Source organism: Nycticebus coucang, chromosome 22, assembly GCF_027406575.1.
Source record: "Nycticebus coucang isolate mNycCou1 chromosome 22, mNycCou1.pri, whole genome shotgun sequence".
NCBI lineage: Eukaryota > Metazoa > Chordata > Mammalia > Primates > Lorisidae > Nycticebus > Nycticebus coucang.
In genome coordinates this window covers 43,140,791-43,163,843 of record NC_069801.1, presented here as the reverse complement: position 1 = coordinate 43,163,843, position 23,053 = coordinate 43,140,791, and the positions used below count along the sequence as shown (strand labels likewise).

The 23,053-nt window shown below is 41.4% G+C and overlaps 2 protein-coding genes across 4 annotated transcripts in view; one reads left to right on the top strand and one right to left on the bottom strand.

Moving 5' to 3' along the window:
* The window catches only part of EFCAB14 (EF-hand calcium binding domain 14), a 50,003-nt gene extending 34,273 nt beyond the window's left edge, over positions 1–15,730 (top strand). The window contains exons 6-11 of one of the 3 annotated variants that reach the window (XM_053575736.1): positions 1,207–1,311; positions 2,348–2,536; positions 4,020–4,106; positions 7,592–7,703; positions 8,915–9,040; positions 12,274–15,730. In XM_053575736.1, coding sequence (XP_053431711.1) covers positions 1,207–1,311; positions 2,348–2,536; positions 4,020–4,106; positions 7,592–7,703; positions 8,915–9,040; positions 12,274–12,449 — 795 coding nt within the window. In that variant the 3' untranslated portion in view covers positions 12,450–15,730. The remainder of the gene's footprint in view (positions 1–1,206; positions 1,312–2,347; positions 2,537–4,019; positions 4,107–7,591; positions 7,704–8,914; positions 9,041–12,273) is intronic. The other 2 variants (XM_053575737.1, XM_053575738.1) reach the window with 2 other exon arrangements.
* Positions 15,731–18,309: 2,579 nt separating this feature from the next.
* TEX38 (testis expressed 38) lies at positions 18,310–19,635 on the bottom strand. Its single transcript, XM_053575742.1, has 2 exons — positions 19,584–19,635; positions 18,310–18,984 (listed from the first exon to the last, which is right to left on the bottom strand). Exons 1-2 carry the CDS (start codon positions 19,618–19,620, stop codon positions 18,377–18,379), a joined length of 645 nt encoding a protein of 214 aa, XP_053431717.1. The 5' UTR covers positions 19,621–19,635; the 3' UTR covers positions 18,310–18,376.
* Between the last annotated feature and the right edge of the window lie 3,418 nt (positions 19,636–23,053).

Sequence of the window (23,053 nt, the reverse complement as noted above, 5' to 3'; positions counted from 1 at the left end):
CAATTTCTAGATCTGCTCCCTATCCCCCTATACTATGCAAGCTTCAAAATTCTGAGTTTAAACTGGGCATGTTGTACCAAGGAGACTTAAGCTATGTTAGAGAGTTCTAGAAGGGAGGGTTTTTCAATTTCTCCAGAACCAGTACTCCTCACTGTTATTTAATGGGGCTAACTCAGAGGAAATAGCTTTGACCTGAGTGTCTAGGCAGCTGATTCTAGTTCTAACTGCCACTGAGTAACGGTATGATCAGTAATAACAAAAGACTCTTCTAACACAGCACTTCTTTTATCATTATTTTAATATCCTGATCATTATATTCTCAAGTAATTCTTTTCTACAGTATGTTTTTCTTACTAAAACTTCTGCTTTCTGGAACCATTGGTTATCCCCTTCCTCTTTTTCATTTTCTTGTTGCCTTTTATTTTTATAAAAGCAGGGTTGGTAAATAGCTGTGATTTCAGATTTCAAGAAAACAATTTATTTTTACCAATTGCATTCTGTTGTAATTAAGTCTGCCTCTCTTAAACTTACATGGCTTCTAATAATAATCCTGCTGGCCTACTTTGTACTGAATAAGTCCTAGTTATGGGTTCTGGGGACTAAGCCACGCAAACTTTTTTTTCCCCCCACTTGAGGGAAAAATGGCATATAAACTTTTACTTCAGTTTCTGCAAAAAGAGACTTGACAGTGGGAAGGGAATAGCAAGGGAGGGGAACTCCTCAGATGAAATCTTGGTATGTGCTAAAAGGGAGAAACTAATGATGTGTGTGATTGGTAGTTGTCCTCAATGACCAAAGCCAGTGCTTACATGACTGGCTGCCCTTTTAATGTCCAAACCTCTTTAGTCCAGTGGAAATGATAACACTGTCCCAGGTTCAGACTGACTTGGTCTCTGGAAAGTTATAATGATTTTATAGTTTCTCTGGGAGTACAGGTAATGAAGGAGGGGAGAAATGGTTTCTAGGGAGTTCATTCCATTAAGAGACCAAGAAACAGACTCGGAGAATCCCAGTTCCCTGAGATAGGTAATCTAGGTGTTATTGAACAGCTCATCCTTCAAACTGAGCAAAGTTCATGGTGACCCCAGGGAGGCCTAGTATAGGACTGGTCACACTGTATGGGCTTGGTAAATACTTGTGCGTTAATCTGTGGATACAACCTAATAATTACTTGTTGCCTACACTAACCTCTGTTCCTCTTCACAGGATCAGCGCTCGTTGGGGGAGACTGATGATGACACCCAGATCATTCTGTCACCTTCAGCCACATCAGAACTTGGCAATAAAACCCACACTGAGAATTTGAAAGAGGTATTCTTTGTGTCTGGCTTAGCTCTCTGTGAGCACAATGGGTCGTGGAGGCAGCTGAGTGTTGGGCCTCTGCAGATATCTCCTGCTTTTATGTGGTGTTTGCCTGCCTGGGATCTGAGTAGAGAAGGAAGTATGTTGGTATCTTGGGATCCATAATGCTATCCTGTCTTTTCTTTAGCACACTGCATTTTTCCCCCTGCATGTCAGTAAGTGGAATGAATTCCTTTTCATATCTAGACATAGAACGACAAGATTACCCTAAATTCTTTATGAAAAATAGCAATCTGGGCAAGTTAAAGATGGATGGATAGCACATTAATCCAGAGTGGTGGCTATTTGGAACCATATTAAATTCTAAGGGTGTTAGAAAGCAAATCCTTGAAAATCAGAATTTTCTAAAGTCTAAAGACTAAAAGGCAAGAAGGAAAAGAAAGGATATTGAGTTCAGAATCACGTTAAAGAGAATAAAAGAAATCTTCACTGAGAATTCCTGTCCTGAGTTTAATGCCCTTTAAAACCTGTAGTCATCATTCCTTTTTAAGTAGCGATCTGTACTAGAAGATGTCAATAAAAATAATTGAATCTTGTACTAAATAATGCACCACTTGTTCTGGTTTTGTTACATGAGCCAATTCAGTAATTGGTATTGTTCCTAAGGTAGTTTTGTTCTGACAAATTAGGTTAATGAGCCTTGCAGTTAATAACCCAGCAAGCTTTCCCACCAGCAGGTGAGGTAAACACTGGGAAATCAATTCCCAAGCTCGCAGCTTCTGAGGACCAAAGAGTGAATCATGTAGGTAGTCCTCTTCCCTCTTTTCCCATCCTGTCTAGCTGAGGTCAAACAATTCCAGAGGAAGTAAACTGAGAGCAATTTAGAGGGGTGGGGACAAAGCAGAGACAGACAGTTGATGGTCAAAACCAGGAAAAAGAGTTTACTTTTGTAACTTGACACAACAATGGTTGTTCAGTGCTACTGGCCTGCATGTCTAATATACATCTGTAGTGGATGCCACAACTTGATTTATTTCCACTCTAGGATATCCTGTACCTTCACAACTCTTTAGAGGAGGTAAACAGTGCCCTAGTGGGGTACAAGAGACAGAATGATCTTAAACTCGAAGGGATGAATGAGACAGTCAGTAATCTTGCCCAAAGAGTCAACCTAATAGAAAGCAGTGTGGTTGCTATGAGCAATTTAGAAAAGAAAGACCTGTCCTCCAGCATGGTAAGCTCTTTCAGATCTTTTGTGACATGTTCTGTGTTGCAGCATGTTTTGTCTGTACATGGATGACATTCCACAACCTTTTGAGAAGTTTTCTGGCGTATTTGAAAGGCTACAGATTGGTGTTTTGTTTAATCCATGGCTCCCTTAATCCTTGCACCAGCCCTGTGATGTGAATGGCACAGGCACTGATAGCCGGATTTGGAAGGGGCAACATTGATATGGAGAAGTCCAGTTGCTTGCCAAGGCCTCACCACAGGCTGTTGGCAGAGATGACAAGCTTCCTATAATGTTACTTGTGATCCATCTGGTAGGGAAGCTCTGGTACATATTTCCAAGATAAGGCTTCTTGATCTTTCCTTTTTTAAGTTGTTAAGGATGGAAGCCATGACAGTAACACTATTGGAAAATCTTTTGCCATTTCTTTATGCCTGAACTTGGCTTTCAGAGTTATCCTGCTTCTCTATATATGTTAAAGGGAACCTTTTGCACATATGCAGAAAGTCATTTAAAACAGATCAAGTCATGCCAGCTCCCCAACTTAAGATATCATTCAGTCTAACTCCCATTTTATATATAAGGAAATTGAGTGGCCTCTAAGTCACTGATGCTGACAGCCCATACACATATACTGGTTTTCACTTTATCATTAATAAAATGTGGGGTTTTTAAAATCACCTTTCACATAAGCATTGTGCGCAAAACATATGGATTATTTTTTAGTAGCTAAAGGCCCTGCCCTTAAAGATTTCATACAGCAAAGACACAGGCATATATTTTAAAATGGAAACCAAATCCAGGAAATTGTACTATGAATTCAAGTAACCACCAAAGCTGGAAGCAAGCCCACAAATAAAGTCGAACTCTGGCATATGGAAAGCAGTGTTTGAACTGACTCTGCCCCAGTGGAGCCTTGGCAAGTTGCCTGGACGTGGCTTTGAAGGGTGGAGTAGGAAGACCTGTTTCCCCTCCTGCTTTACAAGGGTGTGTAATTTACTAGAAAGCTGTGAAGATTAAAGGAGCCTTATTTTAACAAGCCCTTTTGAACTCAGATAAGTATGGGCTAGGAATTTCGAATGATGAGCATTGCGTGCCTTGAAGGTTTTCAAGGCTTATTATGAAAACTTGCCACCCCCAAGCTCCCCTGTGTCTGCCTTCCCCACTTTATCTTTCTCCAGCAGAGAAATTGGTAATAATAGCCATCTGTCCTGCTGTTTCTTCCAACAGCATGGTTCTGGATAAAAGTTCTATCACTTTTTCTACTTCAAAGTTCAAAAGTTTGTGACCGAACTACTAGCAGCACCAGTTTCAGCTATGTCTCTATGTGGCCTTTCTGCCTTTCTCCTTCCCATCTCTCACTCCTGTCATTTCTATTGAATGTACCCTGAGACCCTTTAAATAAGTTTGACCAATTTGTTTAAAAGTGATAGTTGTTGAAGTTTTAATGTTTGCCTTTTATCTTCCCTTGTTCTTTTTGCCCTTTAAGATGGGTAACAGAGCTGCCACTCTGAAAAGAGAGTCTTTGGATCAAGTGACCAATAATACAGATACAGTAAAAATCCAAAGCATAAAGGTAAATAAGGGGAGGCTTATAGTGGGGGTACAGTGGCTCACCCCTGTAATCCTAGCACTCAGGGAGGCTGAGGAGGGTAGATTGCTTGAGCTCAGGACTTCAAGACCAGCCTTAACAATAGTGAGACCTCATCTCTACTAAAAATAGAAAAACTAGCCAGGCATCATGACAGGTACCTATAGTCCCAGCTACTTGGGAGCCTGAGATAAGAGGATCCCTTGAGCCCAGGAGTTTGAGGTTGCTGTGAGCTATGATACCACAGCACTCTACCTAGGGCAATAGAGTAAGACACTGTCTCAAAAGAAAAAAGAGGAGGCTTCCCCTGAAGTAAAAATAAATACATCCCAGCTTCTCTCTGGGCTTTTGATCTTTTCAGAGGGAGAAGTTTAATCTCTCATGTTAAAACTTCAAGACAAAGCAATTAGTAAATTAGTGCATTAATGAATAAATGAATACTTTATCAGATACCTGGGGTGACCATATGAACAAGACAGATACATGATCCCTATTCTGGTGGAGCTCAAAGTCTACCAGTCAGAAAATCATTAACATATGATTGCATAGATCATAAATCAGAAGTATGATAAATGCTACAAAGGAAAAGTATAGGAATAATCAGGGGGCTGTCAGAGAATCAGAAAGGCTTCCCTAAGAAAATGACTTAAACTGGGTGGTGCCTGTGGCTCAGTGAGTAAGGCGCTGGCCCCGTATACCAAGGGTGGCAGGTTTGAACCCGGCCCCACCCAAACTGCAACAAAAAAATAGCCGGGCTTTCTGGCTGGTGCCCAGCTCTCGGGAAGCTGAGGCAAGAGAATTGCCTAAGCCCAAGAACTGGGGGTTGCTGTGAGCTGTTATGCCATGGCACTCTACTGAGGGTGACAAAGTGAGATTCTGTCTCTAAAAACAAAAAAAAAAAAAAAGAAAATGACTTAAACTAAGAGAGTCATCTATACACAGATAATCTAAAAATGATGTCTAACCTAAAAAACATTTCCTATTTTTAGGTAGCAATCTGATGTATTCCTAGTCAGACTCTGTCTCAGGAAAAAAAAAAAAAAAAGGAAAGAAATGCAATTTATGGCTTGGCACCCATAGCTCAGTGGTTAGGGCGCCAGCCAGGGGCTAGCAGGTTTGAACCCATCCTGGGCCTGCTAAACAACAATGACAACTACAACAACAACAAAAAAAATAGCCGGGCATTGTGGTGGGCGCCTGTAGTCACAGCTACTTAGGAGGCTGAAGCAAGAGAATCTGTTAAGCCCAAGAGTTTGAGGTTGCTGTGAGCTGTGAGCTGTGACGCCACAGAACTCTACTCAGGGCGATATAACGAGACTCTGTCTCAAAAATAAATAAATAAATAAATAAATAAATAATAAAGCTAATGTATTCCTAGTCCATTTAAGAGCCTCAGCCAATTCCCTTCACCTTGTACCTTCCCCTTTTTAGTTCTTTGCAGGTAAACTGTCAAGATAAGACAAGCAATCTGTGATAGACTTTGATATCCCAGATAAAAAGTTTGATTACAATATTATCTCATTAGCGTGTTGTTTAATATAAACCCTAGGCGAAGATAAAAGAAAATCCAGGAAGATTATGACTGAGTAACTAAAATTTCATCTCAGGTGCACATTGCATTTGAGAAGTTGAGAAGATAATGAGGTTCAGAAGAAAGGAATGTGGACTGGAACCACAGTACAGGCAGCTTTTGATGTGATGCTTTCCATTTTTATTTTTTTCTTCCTGAACAGTTTTATAGTCTAGATAAAGTCACATATATTAAGGTTTTAATGCATCATAAGCTAGGCTTTTGGCAACTAGAAACAGTTGCCTGTTTCTGCAGAATTTTTTTTTTTTTTTTTTGTAGAGACAGAGTCTCACTTTTGCAGAATTTTTTTTAAACTTCCCCCAAGGGAATAACACAAAATTTAAGAGCACAAAAATGCTAACAGGTGGTTACTATTAGAAAGTAATAGTGATTTTACAAACGGTCTATAAAACCAGTGTATAGTGCCCCATGATTGCATTAATGTACACAGCTATGATTTAATGAAAAAAAAAGTAATAGTGATTTTGGCAGCAGTTCACATTTTAACAGTAAACATCAGAATACAACACTAGTATTGTATTCACTTTTGCCTAAATTTCTTGGGTTTACTTTAAGACCCTTTGTGTGGATTTTTTTGTTTGGTTGGTTGGTTGATTTTTATTTTATTTATTTATTTATTTTTATTTTTATTTTTTTTGAGACAGTGTATCTCTATGTCGCCCTCAGTAGAGTGCCATGGTGTCACAGCTCACAGAAACCTCAAACTATTGGGCTCAAGCAATCCTCTTGCCTTAGTCTCTAGAGCAGCTGGGACTACAGGTGCCCACCACAGCACCCAACTAGGTTTTTTTTTGTTTGTTTTTTTCTATTTTTAGTAGAGACAGCCTCAAACTCCTGAGCTCAGGCAGTCTGCCTACCTCCACCTCCCAAATTGCTAGGATTGCAGGTGTAAGCCACAGCACCTGGCCCAGACCCTTTGTGTTTTTAACTATCATCCCAGTATTTCCCTTCTTTTGTCCTACCTCATCTAAACATCCTAACCATATATAATTTCTCCCTACCATTAACTCTTCAAGCATTTAGTACCTAGTTTTTGTTACATATGTTCATATTTTAGTTCCCTAAATCAAGAGTGAATACTGTATAGTAACTATTTGGGCAGAAATAAAAAAAATAGAGAGATGAGTAAATACATATGGAATAAAAAAAATATATAGTAAGTTGATGTTCTAGTTAAACATAGGATCAGGACCTTTCACACATAGAAACTAGACTTCTCTCTTTATAATTAAATGTGTTTGTTTTGTTTGTTTGTTTGTTTTTCGCCACTCTGGATCCTCCTGGGAATGAGGCAGGGTGTGAGGGACTTTGAATTGAAGTATTACAGCCTCTTCTTTATGTTCTAACAATTCCTGCCACCAGTTGAATTGTCATCTGGGGGATAGAGGGAAGGTGGGGGGAAACTGCTTTGTTTTTTTTCGTTTGTTTTTTAAGACAGTAAGAGCATGAAATTCTGCTTAACGTGGTATAGTCACAAGGTGAGGTGAGATGTTCAGGAGAGTTATTTAGTTTGTGTGAAATAGCTCTGAAAAACAATATCCTACTCATTTAGGAAATGGGTGTCACGTAGGCACCTGAGCAAGGGTACATTTCCTTTATTGCTGACACATGCATGCCTCCTGCATCAGCTGAAATGTTCACAGTGAATCAGATCATCTGTAGCATAATGTTCCCTTAATGGTCTCAAATCCAACCAGATACTCATCAATGCTGGGGCCCAAAGATATTGTTGGCATTTGTTGATTCATTCCTTCATTGCCTTTGTAGGGAACCTACTGAGGGTCAAGCATTACATGCTAAATAGGCTCTGGGAATATAGCAGAAACTCATGAGGTCTTACTTGCACCTTAATTAAACCTATGATCTTTGTTTTGGGCAGAAAGAAGATAGTTCAAATTCTCAGGTATTCAAGCTAAGAGAGAAACTACAGCTGATCAGTGCTCTCGCAAACAAACCTGAGAGCAACAGGCCTCCAGAGACCGCCAGTGAAGGTGAGAGCCAGCCGGCTTCTGAATATTTCATGCAGGCATGGGCAGCCTGCCTCCCACACAGGGAGCTGGGCAGGTGTTCCAGCAGTCCTGATCGAGCCCAGTGAGTGATGCCTGAGCGCTCTGAGATGAAGCTGAAACACTTTGCTTTCATTTAGAAAAAGCCCATTTTGTACATGATTTCTACTCTAGTCTATTAAGGGAAGAATGGGTAATGTTTAGCTGGAAATAGACTTTTCCATGCTGTCTGCATCCAATTATAGGCAAAAATGTTACTGTCGTAGAGGATATTAAACCAGCCCTAAATATTGTTTATGGGAGTCTTTTCATTTCTGTTAAGTACATAGAAATTTACTTTAAAATAAATACTAGTCCTTCTGAAAATCATTAACAAGTAGTGATGGGATTGTTGGATTGGAAGGGACCTTAGTTTCAGGTAGGGACCTGCCTAATCAATATTAGCAGGTGCATCGACCTCCTCTGATTTAGGACTATAAGGATGTAACCAAGGCACCGACTGTGTCGGCTTCAATCCTTCCCACACACAAGTATTTTTAAGTTTGGAAAAATAATACAATCTCCTAGAATTCTCTTTTGGTTAGGAGATAGAACTACAGGGGGAAGCCTTGTCCTAACACTGCTGTGACAGCACTGTAGTACCAGGTTGTCTGCTGACACATATGCCCAGGCTGGTCTTACAGCACATCTCCCACGATGTCATACACCTTTAATATCCAGCCACTGTGCTGTTGTCACTTGCCATCTAAACATGTATAATGCTAACTCATACCATAAGATCTTCAATGAGACTGTTGCTTCAAACCTTTATGTAACATAATACTGATTGATCTTTACTTGCCTGCAGACACATCTTCATCTAAGCCAGTGGTTCTCAACCTTCCTAATGTCATGACCCTTTAATACAGTTCCTCATGTTGTGGTGACCCGCACACACAAGGACTGGTGTCTCCATTCCCAAGACCAACGACCCCTGTGAAAGGGGAAAGGGTCGTTCAACCCCTAAAGGGGTTGCGACCCACAGGTTGAGAACCGCTGGTCTAAGCCTTTACTTCACATAGTCACTATGCTACTTAATTCTCAACTGTTTTTCAAATAAATATACATGCAATTGCTCTAAAAGGTCACCTTCAATACTAGTTTAATGTGATGTTGGAGTCAATAATACTAAGTAAAACCATATGTATTTGTTACAGACCAAGTACAGAGTTTCACATCAAATCCATCAGCATTGCCAAAATTTTCAAAGCCTCCTGGAGGCCCCGTCAAGAAAGCTGCCCAACTCAGACCTGTCTCTCTACCAGGAATTTCCAGCATTAAAGGTAAAATTTTATATCATGAGATAATGATGGGAATATTCTAATAATAGCTTTTTAATTTTTGTTTAACTTAATAAAAAATTATACTTGGGCACTTCCTGTGGGCCAAATAGATAAGTTTTATGTTATATAATCCTGATAACCTTCCTATGAACATAAATATTCTTGTATTATACCCATTTTACTGGCAGGGAAATTGTCTTAAGTCCATACAGCAAATAATTAGTTGAGGCAGAATTCAAACTGAAGCAGTCTGACACCAAAGTTTGCACTCTGAACCAATGTACTTTACTGTCTCTCTATTAATATTGTTTAGGGTCCTCATTCATTCACCAAATGCCTCATTAGACCAGTTCTGACAGTAAAAATATGATAAAAGATAAGATCTCTCTCTCCTTATTACAATCTAGTGGAGAAGTTGTAAAAGCAAATACAACACAGTGAGATTAGTAAAATAAAGCAAAATTAAATTTGACCTTGTTTGTCAATGGCTTCCAAAAAACAAGTGATTCTTCTGCCAAAAATCAGCAAAATAAACTTTAGTAGGGAAGTTATGATTCACAGGAAGATATGTTTGCCTTCCAACAGTATGCATTCTGTCCCTCATTGTGGTGTTTAGAGCCTCCTGATTTTGCATTTTCTGGCTACCTGGCAAATCACAGCTCCTGTCTACCTGCCTTCTTCCTCTGGCTCTCTCTTTAGCTTACATACCATTCCACTTTGAAACGTTTCCTTACCTCTCAGAACTATATTATGCTTCTCCTGTGTGTGCTTATATTTTGTTTGCCCCTGCTTAACACCTGTCACTGTGTTGTAATATCCTGCAGAGATACAAAATTTAACTTCCTGTGGGCAAGGACTATATCTTGTTTACTCTTAGCTCCTAGCACAGTACTTCAAGTGAATGAATGAGTCACCTACATGCTGCGATTAAATGCTTAAAGCATAGAAGACTTAAAAATTTTTATCACCATCTAAATGGGATTATTGTTTTTTCTTATTTCTGATTTCTTTTTCTGTTTTCTGGGGAAGAGAGAGAATGTTTAGGTGTATTTAATAGCAACACAAGTTGTCTCCCCCCCCCTCCATTTTTACATCAAGAATTGATGAGAACGAATAGACAAAGACTGTTCGTTTTCTGCTTCAATACGCAACATAGGCTTTAGTGCTTTTCAAGTGACCTGAAGCAGCAATAATAGTTTTATTTGAATACCACCACCAAGTACATAGCATATTGTATAAACTCACACCACACACACACACACAATACACACACACCAAAAAAGAAATAACAGCTAACTGCTTGGTGGCAGGCACTGGGAACAAGTGTATCACTTGCTTTTCTAGATTTCAGAGCGCTTTTGAGGTTTTATTAGCTGCATTGCTGGGCCTTTCTTAGAGCGAGAGTAGGGCTCAATTCAGAAGCTTGTTTACAAGAATTCCTTGATAGACTAGACCTTGCACTACAACTGTTTTCCCTCCCTTCAGGCCATTTTTATTCTTCCTGAGTACCAAACAGCAAGGGCCTATTAAATCTATATGTGGCATGGAATAAATGAAGAAAGTAAAGGAATAAAGGAAAATTTTTAAAGGGACATAAGCCCCACTGTCCTTCTTTAGTGTTAGAGACTAAATCTTCTATTTGATTATGGACATGTCAAGTCCTTTTAAAATGTTAGATAATTGGGCTTCCTAAGTGTTTATTATGGGGCCCTTAAGAAAAATATCAGAAGAGACTATTGATAGAAATTCCACAATTCTATTGGCTCAAAAAGTGCCTTAGAAGTAAAAAAGAAGTTAGATCAACCGATAGTATTGCCCTGTTTCCTATTTGCAAAAAAAAAGGGAAGAGGGCATCCTTTGAAAATATGTAGAGTCCTCTAGTTCTTTTTTTAAATGGAGATACAATTTCACGTACCATAGCATTCACTTTTTTAAATGTATAATTTAGCGGTTTTTTGCAGCCATCACCATTATCTAATTTCTAAACATTTTCATCACCCTAGAAGGAATCTCTGTACCCATGAAATGCACACACCCAGCCCCTCTTCTCCCAGTCCCTGGCAACCACTGTCTCTATGGATTTGCTTAATTGGGATGTTTCATATAAACAGAGTCATACACCATGTGGCTTTGTGTCTGCTTCTTTGTTCCAATACGTTTCTTTCACTTAGTATTAATTTTTTATGGTCTATTCATGCTGTAGCAAGTAATGATATGTCATTCCTTTTTCTGACTGAATAATATTCCATTGTAGTGACATTTTGTTCATTGATCAGTTGATGAACATTTAGGTCATTGTACTTTTTGGCTATTAGGAGTAATGCTGTTATTAGGAATAACATGCAGATTTTTATGTAGATATAAGTTTTTATTTCTCTCGAGTTTCTCTTTTCACTGAAGGCAGTGCTGACCTATGAATGGAATTACCAGGTCATTTGATAACTTTATCTTTTTGAGGAATTGCCAAACTGTTTTCTAAAAGGGCTGCACCATTTTACATTCCTATCTGCAATGTATAAGGGTTCAGTTCACTTTTTCCGCATCTTCTCTATTACTTGTTATCACCTGTCTCTTTGATTATAGCCATCTTAGTAATTATGAAGTGGTATCTCATTGTGGTTTTTAAGTCCCTGGTTCTAGAGCCGCTTTATTTCTGGATCCGGAGAGACAATATCCCATAGTAGAACAAGCACCAGAGAAGGTAATAAGTTGTATTCTAGTCCACTTAAGAGTTATGTGACCTTAAGCAAGTTATTTTTCTCTTTAACCTTCAGATTTCCTATGAAAATGAGAAAACTGTGAGTGTTTGGGATTGTTCCTCCAATGCCCACCCCAGTCTTCTAATAAGAAATCTCACAATATGCCATGGGCTATTTTACAAGCTAGCGCCTATCAAGTGATCCTTAGGACTCTGCATTCCTTTTCTCCCCTTCAATTTAAGAATAAAGTCTGGAAAATGTAAAGGGAAGGCCCTGGACAGGGAGAAATTCATTTCATTCATTTCTCCTGTGATCTTCTGTCCCTGCTTCTGTCTTAGGTTATAGTGCCATATAGTTTTCCTTTCATCCTTAATGGATCAAAAATTAGTCTTTCTGATTTATGGAAACTCTAAACTTTACCTTTTGGAAACAAAATATGGAAAGTAGCTTTCTCTTAGTGCTTTAAATTCAATTGAGGCTAATTTAGCTATATGTGGGTAGACATATATATTTTTTTGTAATTCCTTTTGACAGATCTTCAGGATTTATTCCTCAAGACTGGCCAGGACGTGGATGGGAAGCTGACCTACCAGGAAATCTGGAACTCACTAGGTTCTGCCATGCCAGGACCAGAGAGCTTAAAAGCATTTGATTCCGATGAAGATGGAAGATACTCATTCCTGGAGCTAAGAGTAGCTTTAGGTGTCTAGCCTCATCGGGCATATTTTAGAAATGGCTATATACCCAGGACTGCCTAATAACTACTGACCTAACAAAAATAGCCCGTACCCATCAGTCCTCTAGTCCTCCTAACTATTGTAGCAGACACATTGCCACCTTTTAATTGTTTGAAGAAGCTATATAAAAGTTATTTTTTTAAGAAAGAAGACTGTTTTACGTATAATAAAATGATGTTCAGAAATTAATGATTTCCTGGCACCAGTAAGATCTTACATTTTTAAATTGACAGAAAAAAAAAGCCCTCTTTTTTTCTCTTTCCTTTTTTTGAGGGGAGGAGATCTTATCTTTAAACATGGGTTATGTGTATATAGAGAGAATAAGCCACCTTTTATATTTCACATAAATTTGCCTTAAATTAGCTGCACTTTACAGAGATTCAGAAAATGTCCTTTCTTTAAAAGATAGGCCTTTTCTGTTTGTAAATATTTAAAAAGAAAGGATTGTGCATATTGTGTGGAAAGTTGGAAGAATGGCTTCGAACAAGACATGAACAAATGACTTATTATTAAAAATTGCTAATCTGATCTGGGTAGCAGTTGAAACTGTGTCCACATTTCCTTAAAGCATCCCTTAAAGGCCCAGATGCTGCTATGGGGTTTGGCCTGGTGGCTGGGGGAATAGATTCAGGGAGTAAACACTGAAAACAGTGCTGACTTCAGGCTCAGGAAAGTAGGATTCTGGTCCTTTGTTCCTATTCTCTCACACAATCCCAGCCTGGGAATCAGAGAAATCTTATTGGGAATTTTTCTCACTTGTAATGCTATTTCAGGGTTTATGAGCCTAAAACCTTATCCATTTTCCCTCCTAAATAAGCTAGATCGTCTTCCCCCACCCACCCACCCACCCACTCAAGTTTATCTTAAAGTTATAGCTGGCTTCCATCTCCATTTCCATTTCCATTCTGAATGGCAGGGCTAACATCCCTGGGTCACTGTCTCAGATTGACCATCCCAGAGCTATAGAGGAGAGTTACGTACGCTTCTAATTTTGACCCAGGAAACCATACCCCATGAGATTTTATCCGGCAGCTAATAAAGAACCTGGTATGATTTGCTATGGGAAGAGCAAGGCTAAAAAGGTTGTAAAATGAAGCATGAAATCCTATTCAATATCCTTACAATTAGGCTTTCTGTCCAGAGGATGCCCAACTATAGTGGGGTAGGACTGAAGCAGGGGACTTCATGTGATGGTAACAAGTTTTCACAAATCGAATACAAACAAACGCAATATTCCCTTTCAGTACTTCTGTAGACCTGGCACAAAAGGGCTGGAAGGATAATACCTCCATGTCCTCTGTGTTTGAGTCTAGACTTTGTGTTGCTCCTAGAAGCAGTCTTTGGACAACACAAAAGGAAAAAAATTACATAATAACCTTGCTTTAGGCCAAATCAGGGAGAAACTAGAGAGGATTTCATGGCACAGACTTCTTTAGTAGAGATCATTTGCTTTTTGACTTCATCCAAGTTGCCCTGTCAGCCTTGAATACAGTCTAGTACCCTTAAATATTTAAGGGCTACTTATTTTCTTTATGATATTCATTTGGTGTTGACTAATTTTTTTTTCTGGAACTATTAAAATTTAGTTAAAGCAAGATGGGTCTTTTCCCGTGTATGTGTCTGCTTATCTCATAATGGTTTATGATTCTCCCTTTTATTTTTCCTTAACATTTCCCTTGTTGATCTCTATTTCACTTTCTTGGAAAGGTTAAAGTGTAGTATAGAATTAGCCTGGCACTTTAGATAACTTGAAAATAACTTTACTCTTCTGGCTGCCTTCCATGCTCCCCTCCCCTCCCCCCCCCCCCGCCTTTTTTTAATATATATGTCCTTACAGACTTTATAACAACCAAATAAAATTCTAGCAATAAATTGAATTATACTGCTGTTTTTGTATATACTGTACCATAAATAGTATGTCTACCTGGAAGGTATTTTTTTCAAGAGCTGATTTATATGAAATATACTTGAGGGTAATGTAGCTTGTCCTTTTTAGTTTCAAATTCTTATTCATAGGCAGATACTTTGAAGACATTTTAACTCTTTGTTGTATGTACTTTTCTTTTACATCAGATAGCAGTAGGGGGAGAAGTCCATTTTGTTTTTTAGTTTATCTTCTGTTCTTCTACCTCGCTCAAGCTTGTGTGACTAGCATCATCCCTGAGCCAGCGTGTAGTGCCCACCATTTTCCTCCCCTGCCAAGTTTGGCAGAGGTGTTCATGCTATGCTATGGGACCTAAGAATACCTTTGTCATCCTGCCTGAGAAAGTACCATATCTTCCAGGCAGAAGCAGGGTATCCTGAACTTCTTTGCTCTAATTTAAACAGATTCACTGGCTTAAGAAAAGAACCCCATAAGCCTAAATGTTCAATGTTAATTTGGGATTTTTATTTGTCTTAACTTACCTAGCCTGTGACTTGAGTCCACCTGTAGTCAGCTCCAAGGGGAAGACTGGTAGTGGTGGTGAATTTGGCTTTGGTTTTAAATCCTTTTACATTTGTAGTCTGGCAGCTCCTACTGCTGCTTTACAAAGTTACCCAAAGCACTGCTTCTTGGTCCTTTTTTTCTTTTGCCTTGTACTCACTGATATATTTACTAAAAGAGCCTCCCCATAAAACAGAGAGGCAAAAGGTAGTATAGACAAAGAGCCAAAAGAAGAGAATACCTGACATCAGATGACGGCCGTGTCATTCAAAGGGCAGGGATGTGCCTCCTACTCAGGAATGTGTCTGATGCAACGAAGTTGAAGAGTAGACACCCTTCACCTGCTGATGGCCATTCTCCCTTTCACTGGAGTTTCTTTTCTTTACGGTTGCTTCCCCTGCACCCCCCCCTTACTGGTCCCGCTGGTCACAGTTGAAGATTTTGACTATGATGGGCTCATACTTATAATGGCCTGTTGAGTTGTTTTTAGTGTCAGGTGTTGTTTGCTACACAGCTCATTGGCTTGCTTACCAACACCAGCTAGATGTGGTCTCTTCTTTTACATCCAAACCAGAACACATTTGGGCATTCCTAAGACTTTATAGAGTGTGTATTGTTTGTTATATGAACCTAACCTACCTTGTTTTCTCATATTAAGAAATGTAAATATACTTTGTTTTAGTGGAGCTATTTTGGTAATGTATAAGCAATTTTTGTTCTGTTTAGAGAGTGAATTCGAGGTTTCTATGACTTGATTTGAACTTTGCTTATTTCATATCAGTAATATAGCCATTTTAATTTATCTAAATAAAACATTTCCTTTTTCTCTTACTGTGTCTGAGTAAAACCTCTCCCACTTCCCCAGTTACTAAGGAAAAAAGTCTGCTTTGAACCCTGTTTTTATGGACTCCTTCTTTTGAAAGCAAGGCGTTAACAGATGGTAGGCACAAAGTAATATTCAAGAATCTGCTTTAAGGGAATGGGTACAGTGGCTCACACCTGTAATCCTAGCATTCTGGGAGGCCAAAGCAGGTATATTGCTTGAGCTCATGAGTTCGAGACAAGCCTGAGCAAGACTGAGATCCCATCTCTAAAAATATAACTGGGAGTTGTGGCAGATGCCTAGAGTCCTAGCTACCCAGGAGTCTGAGGCAAGAGGATTGCTTGAGCCCGTGAGTTTGAGGTTGCCATGAGCTATGATGCCATGGCACTCTACCAAAGGTGACAAAGTGAGACTCGATCTCAAAAAAAAATCTAGCTCAGTGCCCGTAGCACAGTGGTTACAGTGCCAGCCACATACACCAAGGCTGGCGGGTTCAAACCCAGCCTGGGCCAGCTAAACAACAATGACAACTGCAACAAAAAATAGCCAGGTGTTGTTGCAGGCACCTGTATTCCCAGCTACTTGGGAGACTGAGGCAAGAGAATTGCTTAAACCCAATAGTTAAAGGTTGCTGTGACGCCACGGCACTCTACCCAGGGCGACAGCTTGAGACTGTGTCAAAAAATAAAAGAAGAAGAAGAAAAATCTGCTTTAAGTATTAAGTATTGTTTAAGTATTGAAGTATTTGGCCTGAACACATCAGGCTTGAGGCATCTACAGGGTGGGAAGAGATGAAGTGGGGGAGGAGTGAGCCCCTACCATGAGTCAGCCAACAAGCGCCACTTAGGCCTGTTTTATATTTAGCGATTGAATATAAGAGCATGTTTGCAAGAAATGTTCCACTGCCTTTAAAAAGGGGGTAGGGCCCCTGCCTGAAATCCATCATGAGAGGGGTTATACAGGGGATGGAGTGATTTTTACACACAGAAAAATAAGAAAAAAAATCAACTCCATATATTTGCTAGATTTTGAGAATCTCCTCCCTACCCCTAAAATCTGGATGGCCATTCCCCTCAGGGAAGGGGAAGACTATACAGAAAGCTTAGGTCATTGATAATCGTTCCTTTCCAAAATGAAAGGGAGAAATTTACATCTTGTAACATAGCTGGGCTTTCTTATCTTGAAACTGAGTCCAAATATCCAGTATTTGTTTCTCCTTTTAGGACCAATTTTAGAAGGTACAAAAATTACTAATATTCCCATGTAGTGGATCTTAATATTTGCGGGGCCATGGATGGCTTTAAGAAAGATAAAAGCTATGGATATATCTTTGTGTATAATTTTAGGAGGTTCAGTGACCCAGCCCTTCCTCCAAACCAAAACATGGACTACATTACTGACACCCTAACACACAGGCATTCACCAAGTGTTTTTGTTTTGTTTTGTTTTTTGTAGAGACAGAGTCTCACTGTACCGCCCTCGGTAGAGTGCCATGACGTCACACAGCTCACAGCAACCTCCAGCTCTTGGGCTTACGCGATTCTCTTGCCTCAGCCTCCCGAGCAGCTGGGACTACAGGCGCCCGCCACAGCGCCCGGCTATTTTTTTGTTGCAATTTGGCCCGGGCTGGGCTTGAACCCACCACCCTTGGTATATGGGGCCGGCGCCCTACTCACTGAGCCACAGGCGCCGCCCCACCAAGTGTTTTCTAAGAAGACATCATCAGGAAATGGCACCCTGGTGTATGGTGGGAAGATCAGTTACTTTGATGCCAGGCAGATGTAAATTTGAGAACTGGCTTTCCAACTTAAGGCCCTTGGAACCTGTCTCTTCCAGGGGTCCTCAAACTTTTTAAACGGGGTCAGTTCACTGTCCCTCAGACCATTGGAGGGCCGGACTATAGTTTAAAAAAAAAAAACTATGAAGAAATTCCTATGCACACTGCACATACCTTATTTTGATGTAAAAAAACAAAACAGGAACAAATACAATCACCGCCACATGTGGCCCGTGGGCCATAGTTTGAAGACCCCTGAATTTGGCAAGTTTCTTGTGAGTTATTAGAAATAATGTACAAAGATGGCCACATAAGAACTCAAAACATCGTAGATAATAACAAAGAATACAATTCAGCTAGTGGTGTGGTGTGGCTCATGCTGACTGATGGTCTCATGCTGACTTGCTTTGAACCTTCAACATGGCTACTGTGAGTCACCAAAGCTCATATGCCCCCAGCAGCTATCACCCTTATGGCAGCTGTGCTTTACATCCCACAGAATAGCAGTGTCTATGTACTTAGCCCAAGGCCTGATAGACATTTTTGGTCTTAAATAAATGCTGGGAGGAGGGATATTGAGTACATCCGCAAATATTGGTTCAGCATGTCTCCCCACAGCCAACCTGAAGTCCCCATTTACATTGGTGAGATTCTGTGACCATCTTGGCTTACAAAGTACTCCTGTTCAGCTGTGGAAGAGCCTTGCCCTCCTAACAGCAAATGAGACACAAGGGAACCTTGGACTTTTTTTTAATCTTTCATAATGTGACATCCAGATGAGCTCTGATCTCTGTGTCAATACTACCTCCCTGAGGTTAGTTCCGTTTCCTACTCTGCACCTGATATCTGCAGCTCCCACTCTCAGTGAGAGGAGGCTACAATTCTGAAGCCAGAGGCTTGGCATTGAAGCAGTGGTCTCCATGAGCCAGTGTGGGCAGGGAATGGAAGTGGACATTCCTTTCAGGAGAGGAGGCCGAAGGGTAGGAGACAGAGTGGTTCAGCATGGGAGGTAGGTTGCAGAGGGACAGGGCAAAGGGCATCTCCTGAAAGATGGGAATTGGGAGTGGGGAGCTGTTCTGGGGCTGCAGCATCGGGGACAGTAGAGGCTCTTGGGGGGCCAGATGCAGTGCAGCTTGCAAGGGAATGGAGGCCTCCACTTTGGGGCTGCTGTCTTGGACGGCATAGCTCCTGCCTTCAGGGATGTCCAACTCCCACCGAGGATTTGGATTCTGGACTGCAGTCTCAGTCTTGGTGACAGTGGGAGGAGGGCCCATGTTGATGGCTGCATTCATGCCATAGTGTCGTCGTTTGTTAATCCAGTACAGCAGTGGGCTATAGGTGAAAGTGGCAGCTTTCATCACCTCCACCCACTGCTGGGCTTGCTGTTCCCGCCTCAAGTTTTTCCTCCAATGCAGAAAGAGAATGCAGCCTCCAGTTACCACCGAACACAGCCCCAGGAATCCAAAGTACAGTGACACCCACACTGAGGCAATAAGAAAGAGAAAGAGGATGGCTGGCTGAGAGCTCTAGCTTGGAGCCAGAGTTGTTCTTCTCCTTCACTTACCCCATTCATCAGTCCATTCTCTTATCTGCTCTCTCCTTTCCTTCTATCCCTCCTCATTGACTTGCCCCTTTGTTCTCTTATTCACTCAAAACTAGATTTCCAGGGAGCTTAAGTGCCACTATTAGCCTTTACAGAGCAGGAAAGCTAGATGTAGGCATGGCCTGCCCAGGCTCAGGAAAGCCTCTGGTTCCCAGCCCAGGACCCATCTGATCCATTAGATTGAGAAGCCTCGCAAAGGGCAAGGCCATGAAGGGAGTAAAAGTTCACCAGTTGATAGGGACACCAGTGTTCCTTCCCATTCCACCACACACCTTCAACATTGAACTGCGTTTGTCCTGGGCTTTTCACAGTATCTCTTCTGGTGGGCAGAGCATGGTCTCTGCCTTAGTTTTCTAGAGCAGACTATCTCCTAACTGCTTAGCACTCCTCCATGCAAGCAGCCACCATGCTATCCATACAAAGGGTCTTCACTGAGTATTTGCCCCTAAGCCCTAGGGGACAAAGCAAGGGGCACTTACCACCAGGGAGGCTCAAGTCCTTCTGTGGGGAATCCATAAAGTTAAGCTTGGTACCTGGCTGGTGGCTCTAGGCAGGGAACTAGGGAACTCACCCACCCATCTGTCCAGCCAATAGGAATCCCCAGAATGCCCAGGCCCCATTGTTCCCTAAAGGAGAGGCCCCTGGGTTCTGAGCATTGGGTATTCCAGGGGCAGTCCTTATGGAGTGGTCTTGTATTCACAGAAGGAAGGGGTTCCATCCAGTGGTATCTTCTGGGCCAAAGGGGCCAATCTACCCCTTATGACGAATCCACAGAGCAGCCCCCAGGAAAGGGCCCTTGCTCCCTTAGGGATGTAGCTATGTTTCTGGTCTTTAGGAAATAGTTGGGTGGGGGGCAAGGAACACACAGCGTTGGGCAGCCCTGCTGGCCCTCAACAAGTCTCTGACCAAGTTTGTCAGGAGAAAACTTTCTCAAGGGAATCATGTAGTCAATATTCCTTCTTTGGCTCCTATAATCTCTCTTTTTGTTACTAGCACTCTAGGAGGTAGACGTGGGTAGATCACCTGAACTGAAGAGTCTGAGATCAGCCTGAGCAAGACCAAGACACCATCTCTAATAAAAATAGAGAAACTAAGAGGGGGTATCGTGGCAGAACCTATAGTCCCAACTACTTGGGAGGCTAAAGCAGGAAGATTGCTTGAACTCAGGAGTTTGAGCTATGATGCCACAGTACTCGACCAAGGGCAACAGAGTGAGACTCTGTCTCAAAAAAAAAACAAAAAAAATCAGCTTGGTGCCCATAGCTCAGTGGTCAGGGCACCAGCCACATACACCGGGGCCAGCCCATTCAAACTCAGCCTGGGCCTGCTAAAAACAACAATGACAACAACAAATAGCCAGGTGTTGTGGCAGGCACCTGTAGTCCCAGCTACTTGGGAGGCTGAGGCAAGAGAATCACTTAAGCCCAAGAGTTAGAGGTTGCTGTGAGCTGTGACGTCACAGCACTCTACTGAGGGTGACAAAGTGAGACTCTGTCTCAATTTAAAAAAAAAAAAAATCTCTCTTTTGTTTCGTTGCCTTCCTTCAACAAGTGCTGGCTGCTATTTCCTGGGTTATCAAGCCCAGTGGGGGCTCCCTACCATCTGGCTCTGCATCTCTTTCCAGCATCACCTCCCTCTTCAATCTTCACTTTCTGGCCAGGCCAGACTCCTTAATGGACCCTGCTCATTCAGGTGTTTGGAGTTGTGCTCATGCTGTAACTTCTCTGGGGAGCCCCCTCCCTAACTTCCCACCATCTGCTCATCCCTCCAGGCTCAGTTCAACCCTTACTCTGTGGCTAACAGTCCTTTTAGTTGACTTCCCAGAATCACATCATCTCTAGGTTCAAAGGACTTTGAGAGTTGTCTAGCCCAACTCCCATCAGATGCATGAGTCGTGGGGGTGGATCTTCCCTACCCAGCCACTACTCCCTCTGATTCAGGACTTACTTAAGTCAGGAACTTGTTCACCAACTCCTGAGGCAGACTGGTTCATTTACAAGCAGTTCGATTAGAAAGCCATTCCCTAATGAAGCTTAAGGTGGCCTCCCAGCAGCTTGCATCACTGATCCTAGCAAGGCTTCTTGGCACCATTTTAATTACTCCCCTCTTTCTAATCCTCCAGTGTGTGACTTAGGGCACTTTTTAGCACAAGAGTTCTCTCCAGGGTCCACTTACCCTTGGCTGTCGTCCTACATTAGTGGCCCCTGCTTTTCAGTCTCCTTTGCTGGTTTCTCCTCTTTTCCCCGATCTCTACATTTTGGTGTGCCTTAGGGTTCAATCCTGAGTGCTCTATCTATATCCACTCCCTCAGTTATCTCATCCAGATTCATGGCTTTAAACATCATACATACACTGACAATTCACAACTGTATCTCTCCTGGAATGCTCCTCAGAACTTTAGACTCATATACCCAACAGCCTGGTTTACATCCCTCCTTGCCAGTCTATGAAATTATCTCAAACTAACATGTCCAAAACCAAACTTCTGATCATCTAACCTCCAAAATCTATTCTATCTGCATCCTCCATCCTGTTCATAAATAGCATTTCTGCCCTTCAAGTTGTTTAGGCCAAAATCCTGCAAGTCATCCTTGACTCTGTCCATTCTGTCACAACCACATTCACTCCATTAGCAAAATCTTCAAGCTTTCTTTCAAAATACACCCGAAACTGACCACTTTTCCATCATTGTTAATACTACCATCTCTCACTTGGGTTACTGGTCTCCCTGTAAGATGACTAACATCCTGGTTTTCCCAGGACTAAGGCGGTTCTCGGGACATGGGGTTTGGATGCTAAAACCAAGTTAAATCCTAGGTAACAAATTAATCATTTGTGGGAGAGCTTCCATCCTTATCCCACATACCCTAAATTCCACCAGTAGCCAGAATGATCCTTAAAATTTGATCATATTACTCCTCTGCTGAAAAACCTACAGTGACTTCCCATCTCACTCTGATTTAAAATCTTAGTCCTTAACCAAGCTTACAAAGCTCTGAGCAATCTAACCCTCCCTATACCTTCTTAGGCTCAGTTCTACTGCCGTGCCCTCACTCAGACACAGTAAACTCTTTATCAAGGCCCTTGCACTTCTGTTCTCTCTACCTAAAAGTCTCTTCCTCTAGATATCCATACAGATCATTCCTCATTATCTTAAGGTAAATCCTTCCTTTATGTTAAAGTAACAGTGCTATATACCTCACTGCTGAATATCGCTATGGTCACCTTCAAAGTACTCCCCTTGGGAAGCTATGCACAAATGCCAGTGGCCTAGTCCACCCTTCAAAGCACTTTTTCTAGGATGAGTTCGAAAACTTAATTGGCAGACCTTATATGACAGCCGCTCTGATGGCCAGAAAAGAGTTCCAAAATTGCTCTGAAAAATGGACCAGGTGCTGGCATTTGTGCGTAGCTTCCCAAGGGGAATACTTGGAAGGTGACCTTAGTGATATTCAGCAATAAAGTATGTAGCACTTTTTCTAAGATGAGTTCACAAACTTAACTGTCCAACCTCATAAACACAGATCTAAGAATTTCAGATAATGACAAATGCTATAAAGAGAATAAAACAGGGTCATGGGTAAAGACTATAGAGGGATGGGTGGTTCATCAAGATACGTTCTTTTGAGGTGCTGACATGTAAATTGATCCCTAAATGATAAGGAAGCCACACACAGATCACAGCAGAAAGAATAGCAAGCGTCCATCTACAGGTCGGCACATTTGAAGGACTTACTAATTTTTCACTACACGGTTCCTGGCACAGGGCAGGCCTGACCCAGGACTTATCTCCACGAGTGCAGGCTGAGTTGAGCAAAAGTTGAAGGCTCTATCTTTGCCCCAGGAGAGGTTTCTACCAGGTCAAAGCGAGCCAGGAAGGACTTCCATGCAAAGCTGACTGGTGAGTGCTGTCACAAAGAGCCTGCTCCCAGCCTGGCCCTGGGCTATG